The sequence below is a fragment of the Oxyura jamaicensis genome, chromosome 1 (genome assembly GCF_011077185.1).
Source record: "Oxyura jamaicensis isolate SHBP4307 breed ruddy duck chromosome 1, BPBGC_Ojam_1.0, whole genome shotgun sequence".
NCBI lineage: Eukaryota > Metazoa > Chordata > Aves > Anseriformes > Anatidae > Oxyura > Oxyura jamaicensis.
Genome location: NC_048893.1, coordinates 123,946,699 through 123,973,579, shown reverse-complemented (window position 1 = coordinate 123,973,579; position 26,881 = coordinate 123,946,699). Strand labels below are relative to the sequence as shown.

Sequence of the window (26,881 nt, the reverse complement as noted above, 5' to 3'; positions counted from 1 at the left end):
TTAATACGCACTTAAGTGATTTTGATTTTAATGGAACTCATGGGCCCCAGTTCAACATGCAGCTTAAGTACATCACTAATTTTATTGCTTTACATACTAACACTGAAGTGAATAGAACCTGATTGATATTTAATAGATGGTATGTGCTCACTGAATTCTCATTTGCTGAATATGACACATACTTTAACATTTTCTTGAATCAGGGTAAGACTATAAGTTTTGAAATACTTACCATCAAAACTGCAAAGCTTGTGAGGTGGTTGCATGAACAGACTGTTTCATTTACTCTACTTTCTTTAACAATGCAACCTTCATACGACCAGCCTCCATTTCCACCTGTTAAAGAAAAGAGCTTTGTTATTCATTAGAGCATGTCTTTATATTATTAACATAAGTAGCATACCTAAAACAACATGATTCTCTTGGGTGATATCAAGTACTCACCATTTTTATTAAAGTCCCAAAAAACACATCTAACTGTTGAATTATCCTGTTTGGGAGTTCAAAAGAAAAGAAAAGAAAAAAAGAAAACAAAAGATGTTTTACTAAACTGTGAGTTAATGATAAATATATACTTTTTTACATGAATGCAAAATGAATTTAAGTGTCATTGTCATTGCAATATCTCCCTAACAACCCCCACTCTCAGGCTTTTATCTAAAAGGTTTATGCTTTGGAGAATAAAACAGAAGCATAGGTAGGAAGGATAAAACTTCATGGATGAGTGATAGAGCAAAATTACATCAAATCATTAGAGAATAAAATTAATACCAATGATAAATAAGCAACAATGAGTGATTTTGAAGGTCTAGTTAGAAATGAATTGTGCACACTGTTAAAGCAGAACCAACTGATCTGCATTTTTGGTAAAGTATTTCTTCTACAATAACTCCAGTGGAGGCAAGAAAACTACGCTTTGCCTGCCAAAACATAAATCATACCTGATTAGGTCTGATATTCTGTAAAGTGACAGTAACATTTGCCTTTAAGTTTTTAATTGTGAGGTTAGCAACACTTGATGATATAACACTGCTGATTAAAGATGCATTCTTCAAGGACGGATCCTGGAATGACGAAAAGTAATCAGATTTTAAAATCAAAGAAAACGATGCAGAGTACAGCACACACAAGTTCAGATATTATGCAGAGTGAGTACTCAACAAAAATAATTACTTTTTGAATTGGGAAGTTTTAAAATATGTTTTGTGGGAGAAAAATCCATATCTGATTTTGGTCTAGTTGAGTTTAAAACCCTTATGAACAAAGAAAGGATTAAAAAGATACCTGGAACACAGCAGTCTTTTTAAAGAAATTGAATATAATTCTAGAAGCCAAACCCAGCTCTTCGAGAGGTAAATTTGTCAGCAATGATGAAGGAAGTGTAATTGATCCAAGATTATTTAAGTCCTGAAGTGCATTAATGCCAAGAGAGATCTGAAGAATAAATGCAGAGATAATTGATTTCTGTCACTAAAGAAAAAAATATATATACGTTATTTTCAGTTTAGAACTTTGAAATACATATCTAAGGACTGCCAGGATCTCATTCCTGTTCTCTCATTCCTCTCATGTGCCAAGGAACAAATAGCATCTGCAGGCCTGAAAACAGCGCAACTTATTTCAGCTCTGCCTATCATTGAAAATTCTCTTGTCTTTACCCGTTTTTGTACGGGGGCAGAACATCACTGTGGTGGGTAATATTGATTTTAAAACAATGATAAGCAACAGTCTGGCTAGGTCTATGTAACTGTGTACGGTGCTTAACATTTCACAGCACAGAAACCTGCAAAACAAAGAATTTTTATACCCCTTGTGAAAAAGTATATAATTTGTAGATGATTTACTAAGAAATTTAGGTTTTTATACTCATGGTACCTACCTATTTCTACATTAAACATGTACTGACCATTTTTAATTCCTTGGCTAATTTCAACTAAACTTGAAAGAAGAAAGGCAGATAAAACAGACTTTTACGCCGTGGCTGCCAAAAAGAAAAGAATTCTACTATTCCTTGAGGTAAGCCTTACTTTTCCATTCTTTGTTGGAATTCCTGATTGATCTATCACCATATGTAGAGCTCCAGAATGACCCCAGAAGGTACTGCCTCTTACCCAAAAAGAAGACCCAGCAAAAGTAGGCCAGAGACATGGGAGAAGCAAGCAATAGGAAGGAAATGAGAGTATCAGGCAGTAAAGAGTCGTAGTGGACATGGAAGGGTGGTACCGTAAAGGGACTACACCAGCTGACAGGGTTACAAAGTAGGGAGAGAAGACGTCTGGAATCTAAATGAAGAATCAGGACAATGAATTCAAAGGCTGTAGGAAAAGTATAGGAGAACTAAGGGTCCTGAATTGGGAGAAGCGGGATTTTTGTGCCAGTACAGGAGCAAAGAACAAACCCACAGGCAGACTTCACTAGTGCCTGTGCTCAGGGATTATAATTGCAATTAAGATTGAACCTTAAAAAAATGAATCCAGAAAACTAAGTTTTTAAGTACAGTGTTAAGAGGAACCTAGGGGTATAAAACCTAAATTCATGTTCATCTGCTAGAAATGGGAAAAATAATCTGGATAAGCTACAATTCAGGTATCTCAAGAGCTAAATGATCTAGCATGGTAAAAGAATATGTGAACTTTCACCCAGTTTTCTGTGCTGCATTTATATGACAAAGAGCTTCGTTTACTACAAAAACTCTAATTTTTTCTTGAAAAAAATCTCTTTAGTTAAATTTGTGTTTCTTGTAGCACATTAGTCATCTTACATAGAAATATCTCAAGAGTTCACAGGAGACGTGAAACAGTAGCAGAACTGAAGAGAGAAATTATCTGTGTTTTCAAATAATGTTTGTAACAGAAACAACAACATGAGCACTCCTCAGTGACCTACCAATATGGTTTAGGTCTTCTGTTTAGACCAGTGGTTTCCAAACTTCTTTTGACTGTACATCCATTAGTAAAATTATTTTGAGATTCCACCCCAAAATACATACATGTTTTTATTTATACATTACATACATGTACTACTCCACTAATTTATTATGTGCATTGTAAAACGTACACAAAAATAGAAATCAAAAAAGGATGAGATAAAGATTAAATAATAATTCTATGTATATCTATATATGTTTCATTTATTAATGGTAGAAAAATATTTTCTTCCTGCTCCACAATGGATTCTGTGCACCCCTGCAGCACCCACACCCCACTTTGGAGACCGCTGGTTTAGACAGCCACCAGTGAAATCCCAAATCAATTCCACAAAAGCATTCCCATTGCTCTGTTTTGAACTAGATGATATTTGTTGATCATTCTCTGTATTTCATTGCCAGTGCCATCAGATTTCCAGAAGATTGTTACTTAGCAATTATCTGTTTTTCAGCACTACCATCTCCAAGAGTCATCTTAGACTCAAGCACTACATATTGCTAGGAAAACAGAAAATAACTCAAATGTTAGCATTTCATATAATTTTCAGTTTTTCAATATCACAGAACAGTTCCAGTACTACTAATGGTTCACGCTAGTTTAATCTGTCTCCTTCTCTAAGAGGATAGAATGTGCCAGTATCTGTCCAGAAGCTTCCATCTCTTCTCACGTAAGCCTCCGTGAACTGGTGGTATTGTCCAAATTAGAATTTCCTCAACCAAGAGGGCAGGTTTTGAGTGAGACAAACTGGATCCAAATTTTCTAAGCACTTTTTTCTTCGCGAGATCAACTAGTCGTGAGTGACAAATACAAGAATGTTATTATACAAGCAACATAATAGTTCTTTCCTGGCACCTGCAGGTTCCTGCAATTAATTTCCTTCTAACATATGAAGCCATCTGGCAACACTCCTTGACAAATTTCAGCACTGTCAGGGTGGGTAATTAAATGACTCATGATTCAGGGTTCTTGAGGCAAAAGTATTCAGCCAAGCAGTCTATCCATTCTGGTGTTCTGGTGTTACTCTCTAACAGCTTATTAGCTGAATGCCAGTTTCTGCTAACTGTGTGGCTTATTTACTTCATAATAGAAAACAAAAGAAAAAACTCTGGAAGGCTTCAAAAAGCAAAGTCTTTTTCTCTGAAAATAACATGAACAAAAGATCCTGAAAAAAAAATATGTTTTACATATAAACATTAAAACATGAATATTTTAAACATTAACATTTAAAAAATCATAAAATTTAGAATTGTCAGTGTTCTACCTGGAGATCGGATGAGTCCTGGACAGCAAAAGACATTTGGTTGGAGCGGATGCTATTGGTTTTGACAACTGCCAGAGCCAAGGATGGGGAGGAAAAATCAGCAGACGTTGTTGAAAAGTTCAGTTTTAAGCCCATATAATCCACCAGTTTTATAATTCTGTTAAGGAAAAGAGATACTCAGTACTACCAAGCACATACCCTTAAAGTTCTCAGGCAAGCTGTGGCTGTGGAGCAGCAATCCATCCAAGCACAGTATAAAATACGGCTTACTCTGCTCACTTAGTGGTTTCAACACAAAAAGATACACTGTTTCCCATGGCATTATATTATAGTACAGCGAGTAATGCTATACTACTACTCCCTTTCCATATAAGTACACTAAAGAACAAGTAACATTCTTTTGGATTATGATTCTGAAAAAATTAAACTTGCTAAAGGTAATTTACCAAGACAGTCAATACAACATACCTTTGATCTATTGCCAGAATGACCTACCTGTTAGAAATTTCAGGTGATAATGACTGAGGATCATTCAGGACTTTGCTAACCTCACTAATCATCCTTCCTACGTAATTTGGCTCTACTTTTCCAGCTGCTAGATCATTTTCTATTTTGGACAAGATTTGGTCAGTTCTGGTGACATGGATGGTGGTATATATGGAAGTTGTGTACGTAGTAGCTGACAGTATCTTTCCTGTGGCAAAAGAAGAGTTGTGAATTTATAAGTATTGTGCTCAACAAATCAAGTAAGCCCTGAGAACCAGAAAAATTAAGCAGTTCTCTTGAATGAAGAACCTTACCACAAGTGTAAGGTTTATCAGCACGTTACATGAAAGAGAATGATTTTTTCTCCCTATTAGATACTTTGACGATAGCAATATTTTAAGTCTTCGGAAAATATAGAGCAAGGTTTCAAAGGGCCACTGTTGACTCCACTTTTTTGATTATAAAGGTTCTCTCATGAGACTATTAGTGATGTTTAATAACTTATTATTTAACTTATTATTTTGGATTTTTTGGCACTGGATGCCTGAAAGTACAATAAAATCAGGATAAAACCAGCAATTTGAAAAGAAGCTTCTGAAGTTGCATAAAATCTTCATAGGAAAAGACATAGTCATTAAAAATATTCCTAATCAATTACAATATTTTAAGGAAAATCAAACTTTGATTTTCCGTATTTAAATACTGATTTGGCAAAATAAAATTACCTGTTTCTGTGACTTTAATTTTTCTGCCAAATATACCTGTTGGGAGCTTAGCACACAGTACTTAACTACCACAGCTACCAAAAAACTGTATAGTGAGGTACCACTTGTCATGGCCAGAGGCATCAGAACATGTTCTGAAGTGAGTATACAGCTTTTTAAAGTTGTGTCAGGCTTGTCACAGTAATTGGAAGGTGATAGCTCTGATACATAACTAAAATCTTGTTAATAATTTTTAAAGGCAAATTCAGTACATGGCATTCAAGTTAAAAATATGTATTTTTATCTGTCATATTTACCTGTGCTTCCATTAGGCAGGCTACCATGGCCATCAGCAGTAGAATGAGGATGAGAAGGTGAGACAGAATGTTTGACAGGACTAACAGTAGGGGCCAAAGTTATTGTGAAAGGAGTAAAAGGAAGAGTAGGTGCTGAAGTAATGTTTTTGTTACCAATAATAGGTTGGGTTGAATCTGTAGCAGGAGGAATTTGTGCAACAGATTTGGTGGTAGTCTCAATAGGTGGAATTGCTATTGGAGGTCTGGGGGGAAGCTCAGTAGAGGAAACTGCAGTAGGTTTAGTGAAACCTACAGCAGGAGAAATAATTGTGATAGGCTTGCTAAGATATGTAGCATCAGATTTAATTGAGAGAGCAACATTAGCAACAGATTTTGTTGCAGTTGTGGAAGACAGAGCTGTAGTGAGAGATTTATTAGAAGCTATGGAAGGAAAAGTTGGCCCAGTAGGTTGAGCAAGGGATTCAGAAGTGGAAAGTGTTGTGGTATCAGTGGTAGAAGATGAAGCTGCAGTAGTAGATGTGGCAGAAGTCTCAGATAGAGGAGATGTGGAGAGAGTTCCCGAAAAGGAAGTTTCCGTGAATGGTGGGATCAATGGTCTAACTGTGGGGTTTTGATTTACAGAAAGCACAGTGGGGGAAAGAAAAGCATTAGATTTGAAGGAAGGGACTGCAGTCTTTTTAGGGGGAGAAGAAGAACGAAAGAAAGGAACCCATATGGGATGAGGCGGCACTTCTATCGTACTGTAAAAAAAAAAAAAAAAAAAAGCACAGAAATGCATGTTAAATGTAACATTATTTATATTTTAAAGAAAATGAGTTAGAAGAATCTATATAAATGATCATACTATTAATAGTGCATATTTTAAAAGTTATCAGATCAGATGTCCCATGCTCTAGTGATAAATACTAATTCTGTAGCATTTTGAGGGTTCATGCATTCTATTTTTCTGTAGTTGTTAACTAGCAAATCCATAAATACTACTGCCCCATGTGTTGTCTGCTTTGGAGGTGACCTCATTCTGAACACAAAAGCTACCTGCATCGGGGAAAAAAAAAAAAAGAAAAAAAAAAGGAAAAAGAAAGAAAGAAAGAAAGGGAATGGTAGGGAGGAAAGGGAAAGGAGCTATACAGGAAGATGTATGTCAGTTTGTGTTTTAGCTATTCCACCACACCATGGAAGTTCACTCTACTTACATGTTACAAAGATTAGGAAATAAGCATGTCTACCTTTTTGTAATTATACTTACTACATTTTTAATTCTTCAGCAGTCAAGGAACAATACTTCAATGATGAGCAGCAGCACTGTTCTGAGATGACAAAGAAGCATTAACCTAGTTTGTCCTGAAGCACAAAAATTGCTAATACCATTAAATAAGGTATTCAAATAAGTGTATGTTTTGCAGCTTTAACAATAGTGCATCTTGTTTAATTGTTTTTATTTTCTTCTGAAATGACATTTGCAAAACTGATCTTGACAGGTCAGAATATATACCCCCAGATTTTTACTCAGTGCCTGAGAAGCACAGATTTCTCTTTTTAGTATGGTAAACAAACTAGAATGCAAAGGTATATGATTTTAAACAAAGAGACAAATGGTATGAGCCACCACTCCATACTGTCCCAAAGAAAACCTGACTATATTATAAACTTGTCAATTCAGGCCACCATTTGAGAAATTCATTTGTGTTCTCAAGCTATGTTTCAGCTAATCCTTTCAAAATCTGCTCTATTAATGCACTCAGCAATTTTATACAACACTTTTTTAAACATATACATATCTCCCTCTCCCCACCCAAAAATCAGAAAGGCTGCCTTTTTGGTGCATGTACATTATTCAACAAAAATGTATTTTTATTTAGAATTGAGTAAGAGTTTTCTTTTATCTACTTGGAGGTCACTGTAAAAATGTGACATCTGTAAAAACACCTGAAAGGGTAACTGTGATGAGACTGTGTTTAAAGCACAACTTACCAATTTTGCTTACTTCTGCTCTGTCTCTTAAACTGCTTATGTTCTCTTTCTTAGCCAGCTTTATTATGAAATTGCAGTGTATACTATAATGAGAAGAAAAATCCTTAAACCCAAGAAACAGATATGACTTGTCTTTACATTGCATGAAATTAATGACAAATACTAAGTCAGAGAAAGCACTTTTTTCCTAGGCTTTTTCAAACATGAGGATATTTCCCATGTATGTAAAACACTACATCAAGCTAAAATGAAGAATAATATATATCAGTTTGTGGCAGATTACTTTCTGTTTTCTCTACAGACGCTGTTGGTTCTTAAATGGGATCCTCCCTAACCAATGCTATCCATTAAAAAGTTGGTTATTTTGTAAAAAATAGTAACAATCTGGATTGTTACTGTAGAGAAACCCCAGATAGGCACAAGCAAGTGTCCTTTTGTTAGTCTATACAAAATCTCCATCACCCTGGGGAAAAATCTAGTGTTCTCTCTCAAGACTTTAAAGGGAGCTTAAATGATTTACTTCAGCACAGAACTATGCTTTTTACAATTATGGTTTGATGACATGAAGCCCTGTCTAAACTAGCAAACATACAGTCAGTATTCTTCATATTCAGCATATTCAAACACATAGGTGAATGAAAAGACAACATATAAAAGATAATGTGAAACTTCTTTCCAGCTCGCAAGAATGAAGAGTACCCTAACTACTGCCAATAGACGACATGAAGGTGTGATCTTTCTGTCCATTATTATTGGGGGGGTTGGGACTTTTGCTTCATCCTAAACCAGGAAGATAAACACCAAAACTCAAGTATCTGGGGAAATGAAGTTCCAGATTTTGTTTTAGAATACTGTGTTTCCATCTGATCTGTTCAAAGCACCATCATTTTAGCTGTGCATAGCAATTCAGTTGAGAGACATGATCTACATTTCAGGGTTTCCAGGATCACCTGCTGTGGAGCAGCCTTGCCATTCTGGTACTCCATGGCTTCCTGAATGAACTAGTTTACCTTCTCAGGCTTTCCCTGTCCTGAGTATGACTGGTTTCCTAATCTGAAACACCTAAGCAATCACCTCAGAAACATGGCACTGCAGAATTGCATTCACAAACTCTGGAAGTTTGGTGATCCCAAATCTCACAGCCTTAGTGGCTACGCTGCTGTGTGACTCTGCTAATGTGATGATGCAGGAAAACTACGGCAGGCAAGGCCATGCTTCACCAGATTAATTAAACCAGTTTGGTTAAAAAAAATAAAATAAAATAAAATAAATCACTAATGCTAGGAGACTAACAGGATCAGAATTTCTTTCTTTGTTAGCCTGCATGTATTTCTCCAGCCTATTTCTCAGACTTAACTTCCTTGATAGCTTTTCTCCTGTTACATAGTCATTTGTATCACAGACAATATATGAGCTCCTAAATACAAAACTTTAAAAAAAAAAAATTAACAACAAACCTCTGATTTTCTGCACTGCATTCCATAACAGAGGACTGTAACAACAAGGGAAAAAAGAATAAAATTGTTTTGTCAGGAGAAAGCAGGACTTATACTTAGGTAATGACATTATCAGAAATAAGTTGAAAAAAGTTTTCTAAACAGTAACAACAATTAGTCATCTTACCTCACTTACTTCTTGCAAGGTTTTGTTGAATTCTGAAATTCTTTAAAATAAAAAGTGACAATCATGGAGGATTTCTAATTACGTTTCTAAAGACAATTATAGCAGTATTATGAAAAGAACAAGCAATTGCCAAGGAAAAAAAGCCAGTTGATTGCTGTTTTTTTAAAAAAACTACACCAGTTCTAATATTGCAAAAACACTTTTCAAAGGATTGAACATGTCAATAGTTGCCTTTTATTAGTCAATTGACAAAGTAAGTTTAAACCTCTGTCATCATGTTTTAACAACAATCTACTTATTTAAAGCTTACTTAAAAGAGCAAAGGATAAATCTTAATGTTGCCTTTTGGCAAGCAAGCATTAAGAACAGAATTCTAAACTTATACTCAAAGCCACAAAAGGAAAATGAGTAGGAGATACATATTTCTTCAAAAACAAGACCTGCTGGCCAGCTGTTTCTTTTTGATTTTCAGAGGGAGGTTGGGAATAGCAGTAAACACAGACATTCAAACCTCTCTGGAGAGCATTATGAATATGAAATGTGCTAGAAAGAGAAAGGTAAGCAGAACTATGGCTGGGGATACAACATAGGCAAAAGCTCTGATGCTTCTGCAAAGAGGAAAAGAACGTATCTCAGAAAGATTGTGAAGGAAGAAGTTATACAAAACTAAAAATACAGATATGACACCATGAATCAATAAAACCTACAGCCATGAAATTTCACTTAGTAATTTCCTAAGAGATGGACCAAATCCCTGAAATTAAGACAGACATTTATCCATAAAGAGCAAAAGCCAAACTGGCATTCTCAACAATCCATAGTTCACATCCTCAAGTATTATTGTCATTACTATCATTAAGATCATCAGCATATAAACAACAAGGCACTCAGGCCTTGTTAAACCCCAAGGAAACTGAAGGACCTAAAATGAAATCAGCAAGTGTACCATTTATTAAAACAAACTCCAGTGTTAACTAAAATAAAACTAAGACTACTCTAACCAATATGAACTTAATGTTTAAGAAAAACAGTTCATAATTCCTGAAGTTTTTTAATTCTGAAGTGCAGAAATAATGCAAAGTGCTAAAATGAAATAATGCAAAATAATGCTAACCGCATGAAAGGGTTGCTTGCTTCATCTTTTTCAAATACCGTAAAGATTTCAATCCTTATTCAAAATTACTTACCTCAGTTCTTGTAGGGTTGGTGTTGAAATTGGAATTAAGTTTGCAACTTGATTGTTGATGGTTACATTATTAATCTGTTAGAAACAAAGATTTCACTGCTAAATAAAACAAGTGATTTTTAGCATTAAAAGAAACTTACGTTCATTTCACACATTAACAGCCTGAAGTTCCAAAGATAAGCAGCGTGCTTTCTCATGAATACACTTCAATAGATATTTATGACGACTTTGTTGTCACAACTGAAGGAATTGGCTTATCCAGGATAGACCTAATAACATGATCTGACTTGTGAAAAATATATGAAAGAGGATAGTAATTTCACACTGTCTTATGTTGGAAAAACAGGAAACTGGTTCAGTCTGCAACAGAGATCTTAAGCCAGACATGGAAAAAAAAAAAAAAAAAAAAACCTTTCTAACTGCAATGATAGTGCAGCAATGGAACAAACTACACAACTGACATAAATAATAGACAGAATCCTGGGAGTCAGAAATCAAGAACTGAGGTGAAACACATAGTATGAGTGATCTAAATATATCTGATCTAACATCAGGGCTGAGGGGTGTACTAAGGTTTTTCTAAAGGTCCTTGACAGATCTGCATTCTTATGCTCTGGTTTCCCATTATTTTTACATTTCAAGCAGTGAGTATCTTAATGAAAACATCATCTGACATATATGGTACTTTACACCACCACAGAAATATTCTGCTAAAAAGCGAGACAGTTTCAAGACACAGAAAACTTATTTTTTTCTAATAGCTGTGAGCATAAAGTTAATACAGCAGGATGATTTCAGGAGTACAGAGGTGGCGCTTGCTTTTGGGATATTCAGGCCTACCCCTGCCCAAAGTCAGTGTTCAGTGTGCTTCTGTGCAGTAGCTCTGTGGCGATTTTGCTGACTACCCTCAGGCTTGCAGAGGGTGGTGTGTGAAATCTCAGACTGAGTGTAGACAGAGATGGGTAGGAGAAATGTATAAGGACTGCTAACAAGCAAATGTCCTTTTCTCTTCTTTTCTTGTCTCTTCTTTTCATCAGTTTTCCATTTACACCAACTAAATATTCTTATCCTGCTGCACAGAATGATGCCTTTTTTAGGAGAGCCTCAACATAGATTATTCTCAGGATGCAATCCAAAATAATTTATGCCCAAACTGCTAGCAGTTTGATGCCAGCCTCCTAAAGTGTCTACATTCATCACCAAGGGAAGATTCTGTATGACTAAATTTAGACTCTTAATTAAGCAGTTCATACTTCTCTCTCCAGACTTTCCAGGGTTATCTTCCCCCTTTCAGTGGTTACACAGAATAATGGCCCTTGCTGTAGGAATTTCACTTAGTTGGACTTCTAAAATTTAGCCACACAGCAGTATTTTTAGGAGAGAGAGAGAGTAGATCCACCTACTGCAAGTATTAACTAGCACTGCAGACTGTACTCGAAGTTAAATAAAAGCATAAACAAAAATTATAAGAACCATTAGGTTTTTAGTTAGGGTATCAGCATTTAAGTGTAGACAAAGAAACTGATTTCAACCTTCCTTACAACAAAGTTTTTAAAAGAGAGAACACTTACTATTTCTACATTTAGTGATGTGTTACTTTCTTCTCTTGCCTGAAGTTTTACCTTGCCCACATAGAACACTAAAACCAGAAGGCAAAAAAGTTGAAGAAAATCAAAACTTAACATGATGCAACTTTACTTGATGTAAAATAATGTGAGAATTAAAAAAAAAATCACTGTGTTTTGTTAAAATGCCAGGGAAATAAGAACACTTAAACTAGTTTGTCTGATCATTTATTGTTTTTGCAACTGTTTTTCCATCTCATTTACTATTTCCACAAATGAACTAGTCTTATAGTTTCATTATTTTCTGCATATTCATTTTTGCTGGCTATCTCTAAATTCTTTCTAGTTCTTTTTTTTTTTTCCCTATACAACTCCAAATCCTGTTATGAGGATAAAATGTGAATACATTTTATACACACATAATTACATTCAACATTGTATACACTAATAGCATACTATTCTCTTCTTTTCTTAGGTCTGTAATTCTTATCTGTAATTCTGTATACTTTGATAAGAAACCAAAGATCAAAAAACGACTGAATAGTACTTTTAAATTAGAAAGCGTATTTTATGTTAAATTTTAAAAAGCTACACACAAACTCTCAAATTAGCAAGAAAATCTAACAGAGAGCTAGCTTTTATATAGTAACTAAAGGTTGCCTCATTACTCAGAATAGAAAATAGTTGAACATGACTTTTATAGGAAGAGTGGAAAAAGAAAATCACTGACCTGAAAAATTGCAGACAGACGATGTGTTGCATAAAATGGTTTCTCCTGCTATATTTTTTTGGGAAAAAAATCTAGTGAGTAAAAGAGTTGAACTTAAACCCAGTATTGGCAAACACACATATTGACAATCATTTCCTTGTTTTAAATGTAGAGGTCTTAACATTTCATATATTGTTGAGACTTCACTTAGAGAAGTGAAGTCTCTCTTTATCTAAGACCTGGTGTTCAAAAGGAGACACACTGGCTTTGATTAGTTGATTTTGAATAATTTTCTGTAAGAGTTTCCACAGAAGATCTGCACACAAGTGGTATATGCTTTTTTAAAAAGCCAGCTTGGTGGAAAGCAAAGTAACATTTAGCCACAGTAGAATATAGTTGTATCTAAGACAATATGCAACATACTTAAATAAGGTACTAATATGTAGGTAGGACTGTGCTCTAGTGGCAATACACCTATTCACAGAAACGAAGTGGCAGCATAATTTCCTTTCCTGAAACAGATTACTTAATTATGTCAAGGAACAGCAAAATGGTTCAAAATAAGCATCATATTTTGGAATGTGAATATAGATTGGCCTCCATTATCAATAAAAAAAAAAAAAAAAATGTTGTTTTCTCTGTTGCTATCATTAGCTAGTACCAAATGAGATGGGAATTTTTTCTTTCCTTTCTTTCTTTTTTAACTTCCTCTGTGGCCCAAACAGTTGCTTGTTATAGCCTGATATTTCTTCAATTTTATCACCATCGACAAACAGCCATCAGAGGGTATGGACTGCAAGCTGCTGGCAATATTCAAAATATTAGAAAAAAATTATTAGCAATATAAATTTGCCTTCACTTTTGTATTGTCAGTTGTCATTAAACTAGTAATGAAAATTGCATCAGCACTTTTATTTTAAAAAATCCTTACAGAAATAAAACATTCATAAATAACTAAGTTTGTCCAAATTAATTACACAACGAAGAATAACATTTATAAAAACCCAACACACAAACAGGAGCACCACAAAAATAAGCAGTAAGGTCAGCCTGTTTATGTTTACACAGCACCTGCTAATCTTGCTCAGGATCTCTACAATTCAACAAAATGCACAGAATCAAATACGCTACATGAGGATAAAAAGCTGATCGAAAGTGACTACAGCTTCCAGTCCTCAATGATCATCAGGTGATAATGGTTGCACATTTCTTTCAGGTCACATTCACACAGTGAAATTACACTAGCCAGTATGACTCCAAGTCAATTATTCTACCACCTACTCTAATTCAGTGCAAGCATATTTTAGTTGGTCTACTAGACTCCTATACAGAAGATAATAATAATAATAATAAAAAGCAAAACTCAGCCTACTCATATAGACTGGATCTCCCCTGAGAACTTCATGCCTGGGTTCAGTCTGCTTCAATCTACTTAAAAGCATGAGAATTTCATTTTTCTCATAGTAAACATGGTTTCTGTGACGGCTTCTTACAACCTTGTGCCACTTGACACTCTGCTGTTCTGACTTACAAGATAAGCAAACCTTTCCGTATGTGGCTGTCTAGGCAAGCACAATTCTAAGAAGGATAAAAGAGTATCAGTGGATCATCAGTGACCTACAAATCCTACCTGGTGTTATGGTGGAGTAATAGTCAGTGACGTTAAGAGTTTCTGTTTAGAAGAAAAAATAACAAATATTTTAAAATTAAGTTTTCACATTTTAATTTAAAAAGACTATGAAATACGGATCATAAAAAGAAGGTTCCCAATTTGCACTTTAGATTCTGTCCTCCCAGAAGTGTAAATACATGACCTTTTGTAAGGGAATTAAGTTACTTTCTGCGTGGGAAAGAAAAAGCACTGTTCTGAGTAAGATCCACCCAATCAAATGTTTATATCCACCTCTGAGCCAATTACTCTAGCCTCTCTGTTATTCCACTGAAAAAGAGTTGCTTTTAAGGCATGATTCCCGCTTGACCCACATGGGTACTTCAGTGTAAAATGAGTCACGGTACAAAAATGTCTCTTTCTCCCCATTAGCTATGAAGAATAGCAGGACATCTAGCTCAGATACAGACGTGCAGGCATCTGTACTGATAGGGGATGAATCTACTCCTTGCCTTCAAATGTACACATCAGGAAAAAAGGTGTAGACAGTTCTCCTGAAGGAGACATTACTGATCCTATTTGGCAGCTTGCTGCAAGAACATACATCATGTAAGTGTCTTTAAGGAATGCTATACAGGAATGCTAAAAAAAATGAATAGCAAAATTTTATGAATGCAACGCACTTTCCCTTTCAAGATACAACTACCCTCACACTAATTCTCACCTGCAGTTTTTGCAGTATCATCTGAAGACATCTCTGAAGAAGAAAAATTAGTAACAGTAAAAACAATAAAAATAAAAATCTAAAAAAAAATCTAAATCTAATAACATCTAAATCTAAAAAATCCTAAATCTAAATCTAACTAAATCAGAACAAGAGAAACATTAATAAAATCTTGCCTGAGGGACTAATAGGATACGTGATAAAAGTAACAATAGAGGATTCTGGAACAAAAAAGATAAAAGAAACAGAAAAGGTTTAATGTAATCTTTTATTTCTGTGAATTTTAGAGAAATAAGGTTAAGCATGCAACACTTCCATCAAGAACTGAATTTTAATGATCAAAGTTCAATTTGGGAACAACTTTAGAGCTCATTAAGAACTTTAATTCAAAAATCTGAGCAGGTATCTGAATACAAATAGCTGGTAATCGAGTTCCTTCAGATAATTTCCTTTTATTGGTTTCATTCTTTTGTAAGAGGTTGATGAATTTCCCCTATTCAACTGCTCAGCCCCAAAGCCCTTTTTGTGCATGAACTAACACTCACAAGCAGAGATGACACACTTGGCTTGGCAAACTGTTTCTCCAAAAAAGCTATTTTTGCCAGAAACTGTATATAAATACAACCGGGGGAAGGGAAGAGGAGGGGAAGGGAGGGGAGGGAAGTTTAAAGGTCGCTCAGAAAATAAGTGCAGAGTAAGCACATTTTAAGTGTCAGCGCAGCAATGTGAAGTAGTTTGAGGACCACTTTGCATCACTCCAATATGACAACTTAGTGGCTTTTTAAAAACAGGTCAGAGTAGCTTCATAAAAGCCAAACATTATGCTTTCAAAATTTCACTGCTGAAAGCATCACTGCCATCACTAAAAGCAGCATCTTGAATATAATTAAAAAAACAAGCTGGCTACTCTGCATAGAGATAGCTGCACATCAAGAGAAAAAGCAGTCTACTTGGGAAGGGAAAGGGAGCTTTTCTTTTTATTTATTTCCACTGAGAGCCTTTTCAGAAGTGCCTTCTTAAGTCCATACCCAGAACAAAACTGAGCATATTTTGTTTTTAACTAACAGTCCTGAAGACAACTGATTTTCTACAGCAACTTAAAAGCAGCCAAAATATGAGAAATCTGAGTGAAAGCTAAATGCTGACTTCATCTGCATTATTTCGCTTGGTACAACAAATACTGAATTGTCTGCAGTTGTTAAAGATGAACCGTTCCCAGAGAATGACTGTATCTGTAAAAGAACAAAAGTGTATGTGTTCTTGTGTCTGTGTTATTTCTTTTCTCTAGAGCACAGTATGTCAGCATACATTAACCAAGAAGGCAATTGACTCTTCCTGTGTGTACACAGCCTTTGTTTTTTCCACATTTTTTCTATTAAAAATGCTGTCATAGATGTTCATCACCTCTGGTTCTGCAAGTAAAATGACATACATACTTTGAGGCCCTGGGCAACCTGCTCTAGTGGGTGGCATCCCTGCCCATGGCAGGGGGTTGGAACTAGATGATCCTTAAGGTCCCTTCCAACCCAAACCATTCTGTGATTCTGTGATCTACTAGCTGGACTCCCTACTGCGTTCCCCCTCTATCATCTCTGCAAACTGTTCACTCTTCAGGTTACTGGACAAAAGGCTCCTGATCAAGCAATTTGCACCTCCTCAGTCATCACTGACAAAATCCATGAATGATCCTATAAATTACGCTATTTCAATACAAAGTCAAATGAAGAAAATGAAGACAAAAAATTAAAAATGAAAACACTAATGAAATAAAAAATGAAAATACTTGTAATTCATTTACACTACAATTCTTCTACATTACCTCACATAAAAGCAGGAAGGAATTCACCTAATGGGAAATAACAGACATTGTAGTATAGCAAAGTCCTGATTTTCTTACCAGAAACGGTTGTTGCAGCTGATGCTCCTGAATGTGAAGCTTTTGTTTAAGATGTAAAAAAAAGGAAGAAAACAAAAAGAATATAGATTAGTACATGATGTTTCAGATACACACATACCCATGCTCCATGCCTTTCCACGTATTATCAAAGTTAACTGCACTCACCAGAAGAGGGCGACACCCGCTTATCAAAAGAACATTTCCAGATTTGAAAAAAACATAGACATAAAAACTCTGATTAAATAACCTTACAACTTTTATGAATTTAAATAGAATTCAACTAAAGATGATTTATTTCCAAGAAATATTGGACAGTTTGTTTTGTATAATGTTAAGAAAACAAAAATCATTCTCCCAAGATACATGAAAACTGACACCTAGCCTGAAAGCCATAGGCCTACCCTGAGTGTCTTGTCAATTCTGGAAATGAGAATCAAATGTATACAACAAGATCACTGGACTTGGCTTATGAAAACCCTTCTCAGACTTTGCATAATAACGCTGAGACTTGCCATTTAAGTTTTATCCCATACATACCCATTCTCTTTTCTAGCCAGCAACAAGCAGCATTGCAAAAAAAATAATTCTTTTCAAGTTTGAACCTCTGATCTTGACAGGAGCCAGCCAACTATTTATGTAGCAAACACTAGCTACCAAATCTTTGATGTTGTTACAGTGAGCATTCGGATCAAAAAGATACCAGGTAATTTGATATCTGGTTCACACAGCAACTTCAAAGCTTTTTCATTCACTGAATGATTTTTGAGGGTGCCATGGGGAAGTACAATCACAGCTGTCACAGAAATCTAATATAAAGAGAAGCTGGCTACAAATATAATCACAGAATGCTTTAGGTTGGTAGGGACCTTAAAGATATCTAATTCCACCCCCCAACAGGAAACACTGTTTTAATAAAATTGTGCTTAAGATATTTCAACATCTTCTCCGCAAACTCAAAAGCTATCCTATAATGTTACTAACAAAACACTAATTATACTGTAAAACAAATACTGTTGTGGTAGAAAAGTCAGATACCGAAGGCCTCTGTGGAAAATCAGATTTTTTTGGTTAAACATAATAAACATGGAGCTTCTGAAATGCTAATCCCTTATATGATTCCTTGCTTAGACTATTTTGTTTGCCTTACTAAAAAATAGTAATAGCTTCTTTCCAAAGAATAAACCTAAATAAAATCCTTGCAATGGAAGGAGAATCAGAGTCACCTCAGTGACTTTTCTTGGGAAAATTACTGAAACTATTTGCACCATGAAATACAACATAAACAAAGAGAACCATCTGGATCATTAATTTTCAGATATTTACATATTCTTAATTATCTCCATGAATTAAAAAGTAACAGCAGAAGCAATTTTCCTACACACTTTCTAAAATGCTGGTTGTTACGAGAAAAAAATGACACAGAACCTTCATATATCTGTTACCTGTTTTCTTTCAGGCAACATAGTAGCAGTTCCAAATAAAAAGGAAAAAGTTTTTTAGGAGCAGTTTTTATATATATTTATACACACACCTACAGACAGATTTTTTTAACACAACCATTTTAGATACGTTATTATGCTTGGAGTTCTTTTACAATAACTCTTGATTACTTTATATTTTGTGCTGTCAAAATGTTCATTTGGGTGAAAATAAATTGCTTGGAAAGTACTTGAACTTTGTTACAGTAGAAGAGAAAAGATGAGCTCCAGTTTCTGCAAACACAGCTTTACTGCACAGGCCAGTATTTCACCTGCCTTCAGTCAGTGTGACTAATCCTGCTGGTTTTATTTTTACAAACCAACACTCACCTGAAGGTCCAGTGGTTTCTTCTGTTTCTGATGAAAGAATAAAAAAAATAGCAACAATTAGGTCATAGGTCTAAGACTAGAGAATTTTGTAACAGAAAACAAAATTAAATAAAAAATATACCTCTCCTCAAAAAAATCAACACTTAAACCCACAAAGCTATAAAAGGTAACAAAAGAAACCCAACATAGTCAAAATAAAGCAGAAGACATTTAGCATATTAATTCTTCCTAAGAATTTCAGGGCCAGGCATTCAAATTATGGTTTAGTCTCAATAAACCAGAACAGTGTACTAAGAACTTCAGAAAACCTAAAATTAAAAGAAAGGACAGACATTTACACTCATCAGCAATGGGTGAAACTCACCTACAGCACTTACTGTCAATGAGTAAAGCCCTGAGACTATCATTCATTCACTAACCTTTGCTACCTATTTTGAGTGAATGTAATCCTCCTATTTCTTGTATGATCCCCATTTTCTAATGGGACACACCACCTTTCTCCATGCAGGTAAAAAGAACTATTGAGATGGGATTTTCTCTTCCAATCAGAGGTCAGAATCTCTACCTGACTTTTGTCTTCTTTCCCAAAATCTACCTTCATCTCATCAAGTAAACAGTCGCTAACAAAATCATAAGAGACTGTTTCTACTTAGTCATGCATGTCTTTGAGCTGCAGCTGAATTAAAATGCCTCGACTGCCCCTGACGCTCTGTTTGGCAGACAGAATTTCCCTGCTCAAAAAGTAGAAAGTGCTGCGGACAACGTCTCAGGACAGATCATGAGTTCATTCTGCCCTCATCAGGCTTAGTCCCAGCTAAGAGAAGTCTCTGAAATGGCCACATCTAAATGACAAAGAAAGATAGGAGTGAAAATACCATGTTTTCCTTCTACACTACTCATCTATTTCCTAGTTCATTCTTACCTCAGGGATACCTTTTTCTCACCTTTGGGAACTTGCTAACTTCCTGTCATTAAACAAAGCCTCTCACTTCAAGCCGAGAGGTTCGCAAAACTATTTTGCATCCATTGGGAAATTTGTGGATTCTGCTTTAAAGGTTGTAAGTTGAACTTTATTATTATTATTATTATTCAGTTCATCACTTTTTGTACTTATGGAAGGCACAGCTTAGCCTGTGAACTTTGCCACTGCCCCTCCACTTCTAATGTCTTCAGAAATCCCTTCAGCACGTTTGCTTGAGTGAAGATGAAGTAGACCAGATGTTGTCTGCAACCAGAAGTGTAACAGGTACACCCAACTGTGCTTTCACACAGACTTTTTTTTTTTTTTTTTTTTTCAAAATGTGGGGAAATAAAATGCAGATCAATTATTCACAAAATGAAATTTTCCTAATGCAGGGAAAAGCAGAGAAATAAAGCAAATAAAGCAGGGGTGGGAGAGGTGAGTAAGACAGGGATGCTTTATTCCATACTTATAAAATACACGTAATGTACTTTGAAAGCACACCTGCACCATGATATGCATCTACATCTTGTAGATGCTCACACACCCAAGCCACACCACCAAGAGCATCTAAACAAGCAGGTAGACCAGGCTGCCAGAATTGAAGAGGCTCAGATGGACCTATCCTGCACGACATCCTTATCTATAAAATGGAGAGATGTAGATTTGATGGATGGACCACTCAGAGGATAAGGAATTGGCTGGATGGTCACATTCAAAGAGTTGCAGTCAATGGCTCCATGTCCAGGTGGAGACCAGTGATGATGAGCAGTGTCCCATAGGGGACACAGTTGGGACTGGCCCTATTTAGCATCTTTATCAGCAACACAGACAGTGGGACTGAGTGCACCCTTGACAAGTTTGCAGGTGACACCCAGCTGAGGAGGGCATGCGATGCACTGCAGGGAAGGGATGCCATCCAGAGGGACCCTGACAGGCTTGAGAGCTGGGCCTCTGCAAACCTCATGAGGTTCAACAAGGCCAAGTGCAAGGTCCTGCATCTGGGCTGGGGCAATCTCAAACATGAATATGGGCTGAGAGGAGAAAGGATGGAGAGCAGCCCTGAGGAGGAGGACTTCTGGGGTTTGGTGGACAAAATACTGAATATGAGCCAGCAATGTGCACTTGCAGCCCAGGGTAAGAAATCCACCTCTTTAAGTATGAAGCATCTGACAGGACACCACACTGTTTCTGCCCACTAAAAAAAAAATAATCTACCCAGGGAATCTGACCTTAAGGTCATTCTCAGATACTTTTAAGCAGTTAGTGCAGATATACTCACTGCAGACACACTCCTCTATATCTCTTCAACCCATTTTGTGAATTTTGAGAGTAAAAGTAAGTAAAGTAGGTAAAAAACCTTGCTCAATGACACGTTTAGTACTGTAGGTTAGTCAGTAAGAAGACAGTAACCTCTAAAAACACCAAAAGCAAGTAGTCATAAATTCAACAGTACAGGGAACAAAGCAAGCTAAAGACAAACCATGAATCTGGAGCTGGCAAACACAGCAAGTGATGGTGGCGTGCATAGCTGTTGAGCCCTTTTTCCTGGATCAGATATCTAATCATGACTTTCTTACATCACAGCATTCACATGCCTATTGTTGTTAGAAATTATCTGTAAGAAAGAGACTTTTCACTGACCAAGGTGCAGCAGTAGGTTCACTAACCAAGTATTTGATCAGAATCACCTTTGCATACAGTCAGGTGGGAGGAGGAGAGGCTGTCATACATGATTTAATTCCACTTACATTTGTCAACCCTCCTCCTCTGTTGTATGGAAGAGCTAGAAAAGAATGTGAATACCGTTTATTTGGAGAAGGATTAAAGTCCAATCCAAAATATCCCTAAAGTTGACATGCAGAAAGGAAAGTAAAATAATCAAAGGTGTGCTAGCCACAAGCACACAGAACATTAATTTTCCTTGGGTTGTATGGATAAGAGCAAGAAAAATCCACGCATGTGAGACCTGTTTTTATTTGCCTTGTGCATTTTTATGTGCAACACGGCTTATCTGCAGCAGAAGTCTCTCTTGCACAAGAAGGGGGTGTTTCTCAAGGAAAAGCAACTCCATTCAATGAGATAAGCAGCGGTTTCTTAACACGCATCATTAGAAGTGAAAGCTGCAAAACCCTCACCATCTTCATACCACTTAGCACTATTCTAACATAAAAAGCTGGCTAAGTCAAGATTTGCGAATCATGTCTATGTAGGCAGAGGAAACTGCTCCAGTGGTATGAAACCAGTTTAGCAACTCTTGCCATTGCTCCACACCACAGCTGTAAAAAGCTTACCTGGGAACCAGTATTCTTTGCATGGTAACAACCTTCATTTCCCATAATGACTTCTGAAGACAATGGGAATCAGTGTAGCCTTAGCAGCTCCAGTCTGTTAGGAGACTAAATCCATCAATAGCAGTACTTAAGGCTAGGTACACAAACCAACATAGCTCTGCTGGTACCGAACCTGTGAGCATTAGGACCTCTGAACTTCACTTCTAAATTAGGCATTGTAGAGTGCTCCAGGAAAGAGGCATTTCAGGGCAATGTTCACAACAGCCTGTAACCTCTAATCTTTTTTGGAGGTGAAGTGTCTACCTTTGGATTATAGGCTCCAACTCTAGTTTATATATAAATATATATAAATACATCTATATGTACAGCATTCCTTAGCACGAGAGATCATAACTATCTGTATACCGGCTCCTTTAGGATGGGACAGTCTCTGCATGTCCACCTGAAATTTTGTGCCAAACAATGCAGAATTCAAAAATGAATTCAGCCACAGAGAAAGAAAGGGAGAAGAAGTCTTTGTAAACAGTGGTCAAGATGGGAAGGGCGAGATTTGGGTTCTGGTCCCTGCATCAAAGGCATGGTCACTCACAGCATGCCCTTTGTTCAGTAACTTTTAGAAAGAGGATACAGAGAAAGCCCTTAAAGCATGAGCAGTGTATAATCATCCACCTACAACACGAAGAATGAAAAATATCCTTTTCTCCTCCCTACATTCAACTTACCTTATGGTCAGTACACTCCTCCTTTAAATTTTTGGAAAGGCAACACCCTCTCTGATTCACCTGTCTTCAGGCAGCCCCCTCTGCCAGGAGGAGCCCAGTTTTTCCAGGGTGAAGGAGTGAGAAGCAGCTAGAACCTGGCTGCAGATAACAACATCCTGCGAGTACTAACCTACTGGCAGCTGCTTCTTGCTCACCTTGCTCACCTATCTCAGGGAAACGGTGTTGCTGCTGACTAATATTGTACCTGACACTTCATGGTCTCCATTAAACTTGTGCAGAAACCATTCTTTGAGAAACCTGAGACAGCAACTTGAGTGTTTTTGTAGGAGAAGAAGAGAATCTGAACTGTCATGAACCAGAGCCTGCACCTGGACACTCACTGTGTCCCGTCTGCGCTGCACAGAAGGTAGGGGACAGAAGAGCACGAAGGGTCTACGCCTCTCAGGAAACCTGGTAAGAGAATGTAAGAGACTCTTCTTTCCTGTCAGGTCCAGACATGAAATAGGCACTGAACACTTCCTCAGCAGCAACAGACCTGGACATCTGTAGAAGCACTGGCAGAAACACGTGCATCTACGGACTTTAGTGTTCTGGGGCCTAGCTGGCAGGTTTATGAAATAAAGTACCTAGAATTTTACTTGGATTAAATTAAAAGCATGCCAAAAACACATTTTTGGCACAGCTTATATCATCTCCCAGGGCTGTTATTCTAAACTAAAGGCATGTCAGATCTCACAAGGAGATCACGAGCAGAACGTTAATGGAAGAGCACCAAGGGGCACCTTGGCGGCTAAGCAGTAACGTCTCCACAGGTTGACACCACAGAATGGCATTAGATGACCAAGACTATGTATTTCTGAGATGATCAGTTTTGACTTACAAATACACACAAAGATACCAGGAATTAGTGAAAATTAGATTCTTGAAACAAGAAGTGGTATCAAACTTAGTGCTGAAAGTTTTTCCACTGAAAGATTCCATTGATTCAGGCAGGGAAAATGATTTCCATTGCAAATTCCGACCAGAAATGGGAAAGCCAAAATTAAAGTTTTTGTTTTGAACAGATATATCGTATCCCCTTCTGGCTCAAAAAAAAAAAAAAAAAAGTAACTTCAGACATTGTACAATGAAAAGTGAATTCCATGCTGTATTTTTAATCCATTCCAAACCCTCTTCTAAACATTCTCACAGGCAACAGCTCTCAGTACGTACGGCATCAGTCACCAGCACCGTGCAGCAATTACCCTCCATTTGTATTCAGTGTTACTAAGATACAGTGGTATGGAAATGCCCCTCATGAAGTTGCTCACAAACAAAACTGAGAAGTTTGACCCGCAAAATGTCCAAGTGCTGATGTTCTACAACTGGTCTATTTACAGGAATACACACCCAGAGTACTACACACCATTCTCATCTTCAAATTAAATCTGTGTTTTCTATTAAGAGATTGGGTCCCATTAACATTTGATGAACTCCACCAAATGAATCATCCTATTGTGCAAGGCATCAGTAACAATAGCACGTAAAAAGCTTCTCCAGTCATTCCACTGTAGACATATTGACTCCTATTGACTTTCTGTGCAAGGTAGATTTTGAGACACACTGGATAGGTTTATGGGATAAAACTAAGGGTGATCTTAACTCCCTATGCTGTACCTCTCATGAGGTAAGGTCTCTCTGCCTCTCAGAGGTGGCAGTATGGAAGAAAGGATGGGTTATCACTGCTGGTCAGACAGAAGTGAAGAAAACAGTGGAAGTACTTGTTCACACTGTCACTTTGGCCAGTTCATTTTAAGAAACCTTAACAGAAAATTTAGGTGCTCTATTTTTAACTCAGCTTTGATGCTAAACAGGTTATTTTGGAAATTTGCTTACCAATACAGGTTTTATCAAGCTCTGTTTGTTTAAAGATGTACTTTAGAGGCTGAGGTGAATCAAGTCACCTCTTCTCTTGAAGGCTGATTTCCAAAAAAAAATATTTCTTTGGTACCGCAGAAGACGGAGCCAGTGAAAACAAAGAAAGGGAAGGTCAAGCATGCATTCTGTTAATAGGTACAAAGTAGAGCTGTACGTGACTCATCAAACAGGCACTCCAGAGTTATGTATTTTCCCCGTCACATCTATTTACTTCCTTCAAGAGTTTCTAGATATTTCTGTAGCACCGTGTCCTTACAGTTCTAAAAAGAAAATGGTATTGGGGGAAATAACTTCTTTTTTTTCATCTCCAGGTTTAATAACCCACTCAGTAAACACAACAATACGGCCCAAAGTCTGGTACCCAACAGGCTGCAATGCAGACTGGACAAGTGGCAGCTATGTTTCCACCTTCTGCCTGAGCAGGTAAAGCCCTGGGACTCCAGCCTTGCTTCCTGAAAAGCTGATTCTTGCATCAGAAACATAAACAGTTCACAGAATCTTTAAAAGGGATTACATGAACCTAAGTCACACCTCCTATTGCTCATGCCTCCAAACCAGAGCTGTAACTCACACTGAAATTTTCCTCACCCTTGAGCATTCAAGGGCAAAAGAGTCACATGTGGCCCTGGCGACTTCCCATCGATATTACTTTGTTCCCACAGGCCTGGAAACCTCCTCCAGCAACATCAGTAACAGGTTCATCCATATAGGGAGTAAAAAGGACACATAGAAAAAAAAAAAAACACCACCTTAATCTTGAAGGTTGGGCAGGACAGTTTGGAAAAATTAAAATGTCGCAATCCAACACTGAATTGTATTTATGCAAAAAATGCAACCAAAGGCAATAGACCTTGGAATCCTGTTAAATATTAGGGCACCTATCCCACAAATGAGCTGACAGCTTCACCTCCTGTGACACTACTTTTAATTATGCCACAGGTCGTGTATTTCATTATTCCTTGAAATCTGTAAAAGATATCCTGTCACCTCTGTGCTCCTTGCATAAATACACAGTGTAACAGTTTGGATATTTACATTTGGGTTAAGAACGTTACTGCTTAATATGTAACTGAAATGATTAATGTTTAAACAGTAAACTTCTTCCAGTTGTCAAGTTACTACTAAAGGTGACTTGCAAATATCCCATGCAAAAAATGACAGCAACAATTCTTGCTCGCAAATGACAAAAATTTCTTTGCAAGCATTTAGCGTTTTAAACTCACCCGTTTTCCTATGTCATCCTAAATCACCCAGAGCTTCATATTTCTTAGTACCCCTTTTTTCTTGGATTACACAGAGACTACATTGATATCACTCACGTTGTCCACATTAAGATCTGTAGCTAAACAGGCATTATTAATCAAGTAATAAGATAAAGGTAATCCATCCACTCTTGGAAAGCAAGCTACTTTGCTAAAGTTCAGCATGTCTCTTCAGCGTTAATCGTGTGTGTAAGTCTTACCAGAATCAGGACTCTGGTCCTTCTAAGACCTAACATAGATAAGAAGAAGCTCGGCAAATTCTTGGTACTCTGAATAATCATTATAAAAATACATGATAAGACCAAAAGAAAAAGGTATAAAGAGTCAATGAAAGGAAAGGCAGAAAAAAATGAGGTAAAGAAACGTAAGCTAATAACATGACACTAGGTAAATCTAAACTTCTGAATGGAGTGAGTCAGTGCCTATGAGACACCAAGTAGATAATGGCTCACACTGCACGAAGATCTTGAGAAATCACAGAAATCGTGGTAGCCCTTGACAAGTCTTGCTTTATGTAGGCACAAAAAGCCCATTGGATCATGACAAAATTCTGAAACTTGTCCTCTGGCACAATTATGACTGCAATCAATCACTTCCTTTTCACCTCGTCTGTCTACACAGGAAGCACAGCCCTTGCCAGTTATGTTCTTTGCAGCTGCAAAATTAGATCTTCCAGAAGACTTACTATTCTTAGTCCTGCTGTTTTAATGGCAGTAGACAATTCCCACAAACCAAAGAATTCGTACACAGGAAGACCGAAGAACTTTCAGAAAGAAATCCAATTGTAAACATTGGACCTACTAGGACCATCAATTCAAGTTGCCTCACACTATTATATACTCCTCCTGTCAATATTTCATTTTTGTTTAACCGTTGTACTGATATTTACTAAATACGTGCCTTTCACAGGTTGGCTTTTTTTTTTTTCTGGAGGGAGG

At 36.8% G+C, this 26,881-nt stretch overlaps 1 protein-coding gene across 6 annotated transcripts in view; it reads right to left on the bottom strand.

Annotated features, from left to right (window-relative positions):
* Positions 1–26,881, bottom strand: part of ADGRG2 (adhesion G protein-coupled receptor G2) — a 60,646-nt gene that overhangs the window by 13,816 nt on the left and 19,949 nt on the right. For 3 of the 6 annotated variants that reach the window (XM_035322368.1, XM_035322734.1, XM_035322445.1), the window contains exons 4-21: positions 18,788–18,814; positions 16,980–17,018; positions 15,083–15,115; positions 14,380–14,421; positions 12,771–12,818; positions 12,047–12,114; positions 10,477–10,550; positions 9,290–9,329; positions 9,124–9,158; positions 7,667–7,749; positions 6,942–7,002; positions 5,696–6,435; positions 4,684–4,882; positions 4,189–4,345; positions 1,285–1,434; positions 942–1,064; positions 445–490; positions 233–336 (exon numbers count right to left, since the gene is read on the bottom strand). In XM_035322368.1, coding sequence (XP_035178259.1) covers positions 233–336; positions 445–490; positions 942–1,064; positions 1,285–1,434; positions 4,189–4,345; positions 4,684–4,882; positions 5,696–6,435; positions 6,942–7,002; positions 7,667–7,749; positions 9,124–9,158; positions 9,290–9,329; positions 10,477–10,550; positions 12,047–12,114; positions 12,771–12,818; positions 14,380–14,421; positions 15,083–15,115; positions 16,980–17,018; positions 18,788–18,814 — 2,069 coding nt within the window. The remainder of the gene's footprint in view (positions 1–232; positions 337–444; positions 491–941; positions 1,065–1,284; positions 1,435–4,188; positions 4,346–4,683; positions 4,883–5,695; positions 6,436–6,941; positions 7,003–7,666; positions 7,750–9,123; positions 9,159–9,289; positions 9,330–10,476; positions 10,551–12,046; positions 12,115–12,770; positions 12,819–14,379; positions 14,422–15,082; positions 15,116–16,979; positions 17,019–18,787; positions 18,815–26,881) is intronic. The other 3 variants (XM_035322505.1, XM_035322576.1, XM_035322648.1) reach the window with 3 other exon arrangements.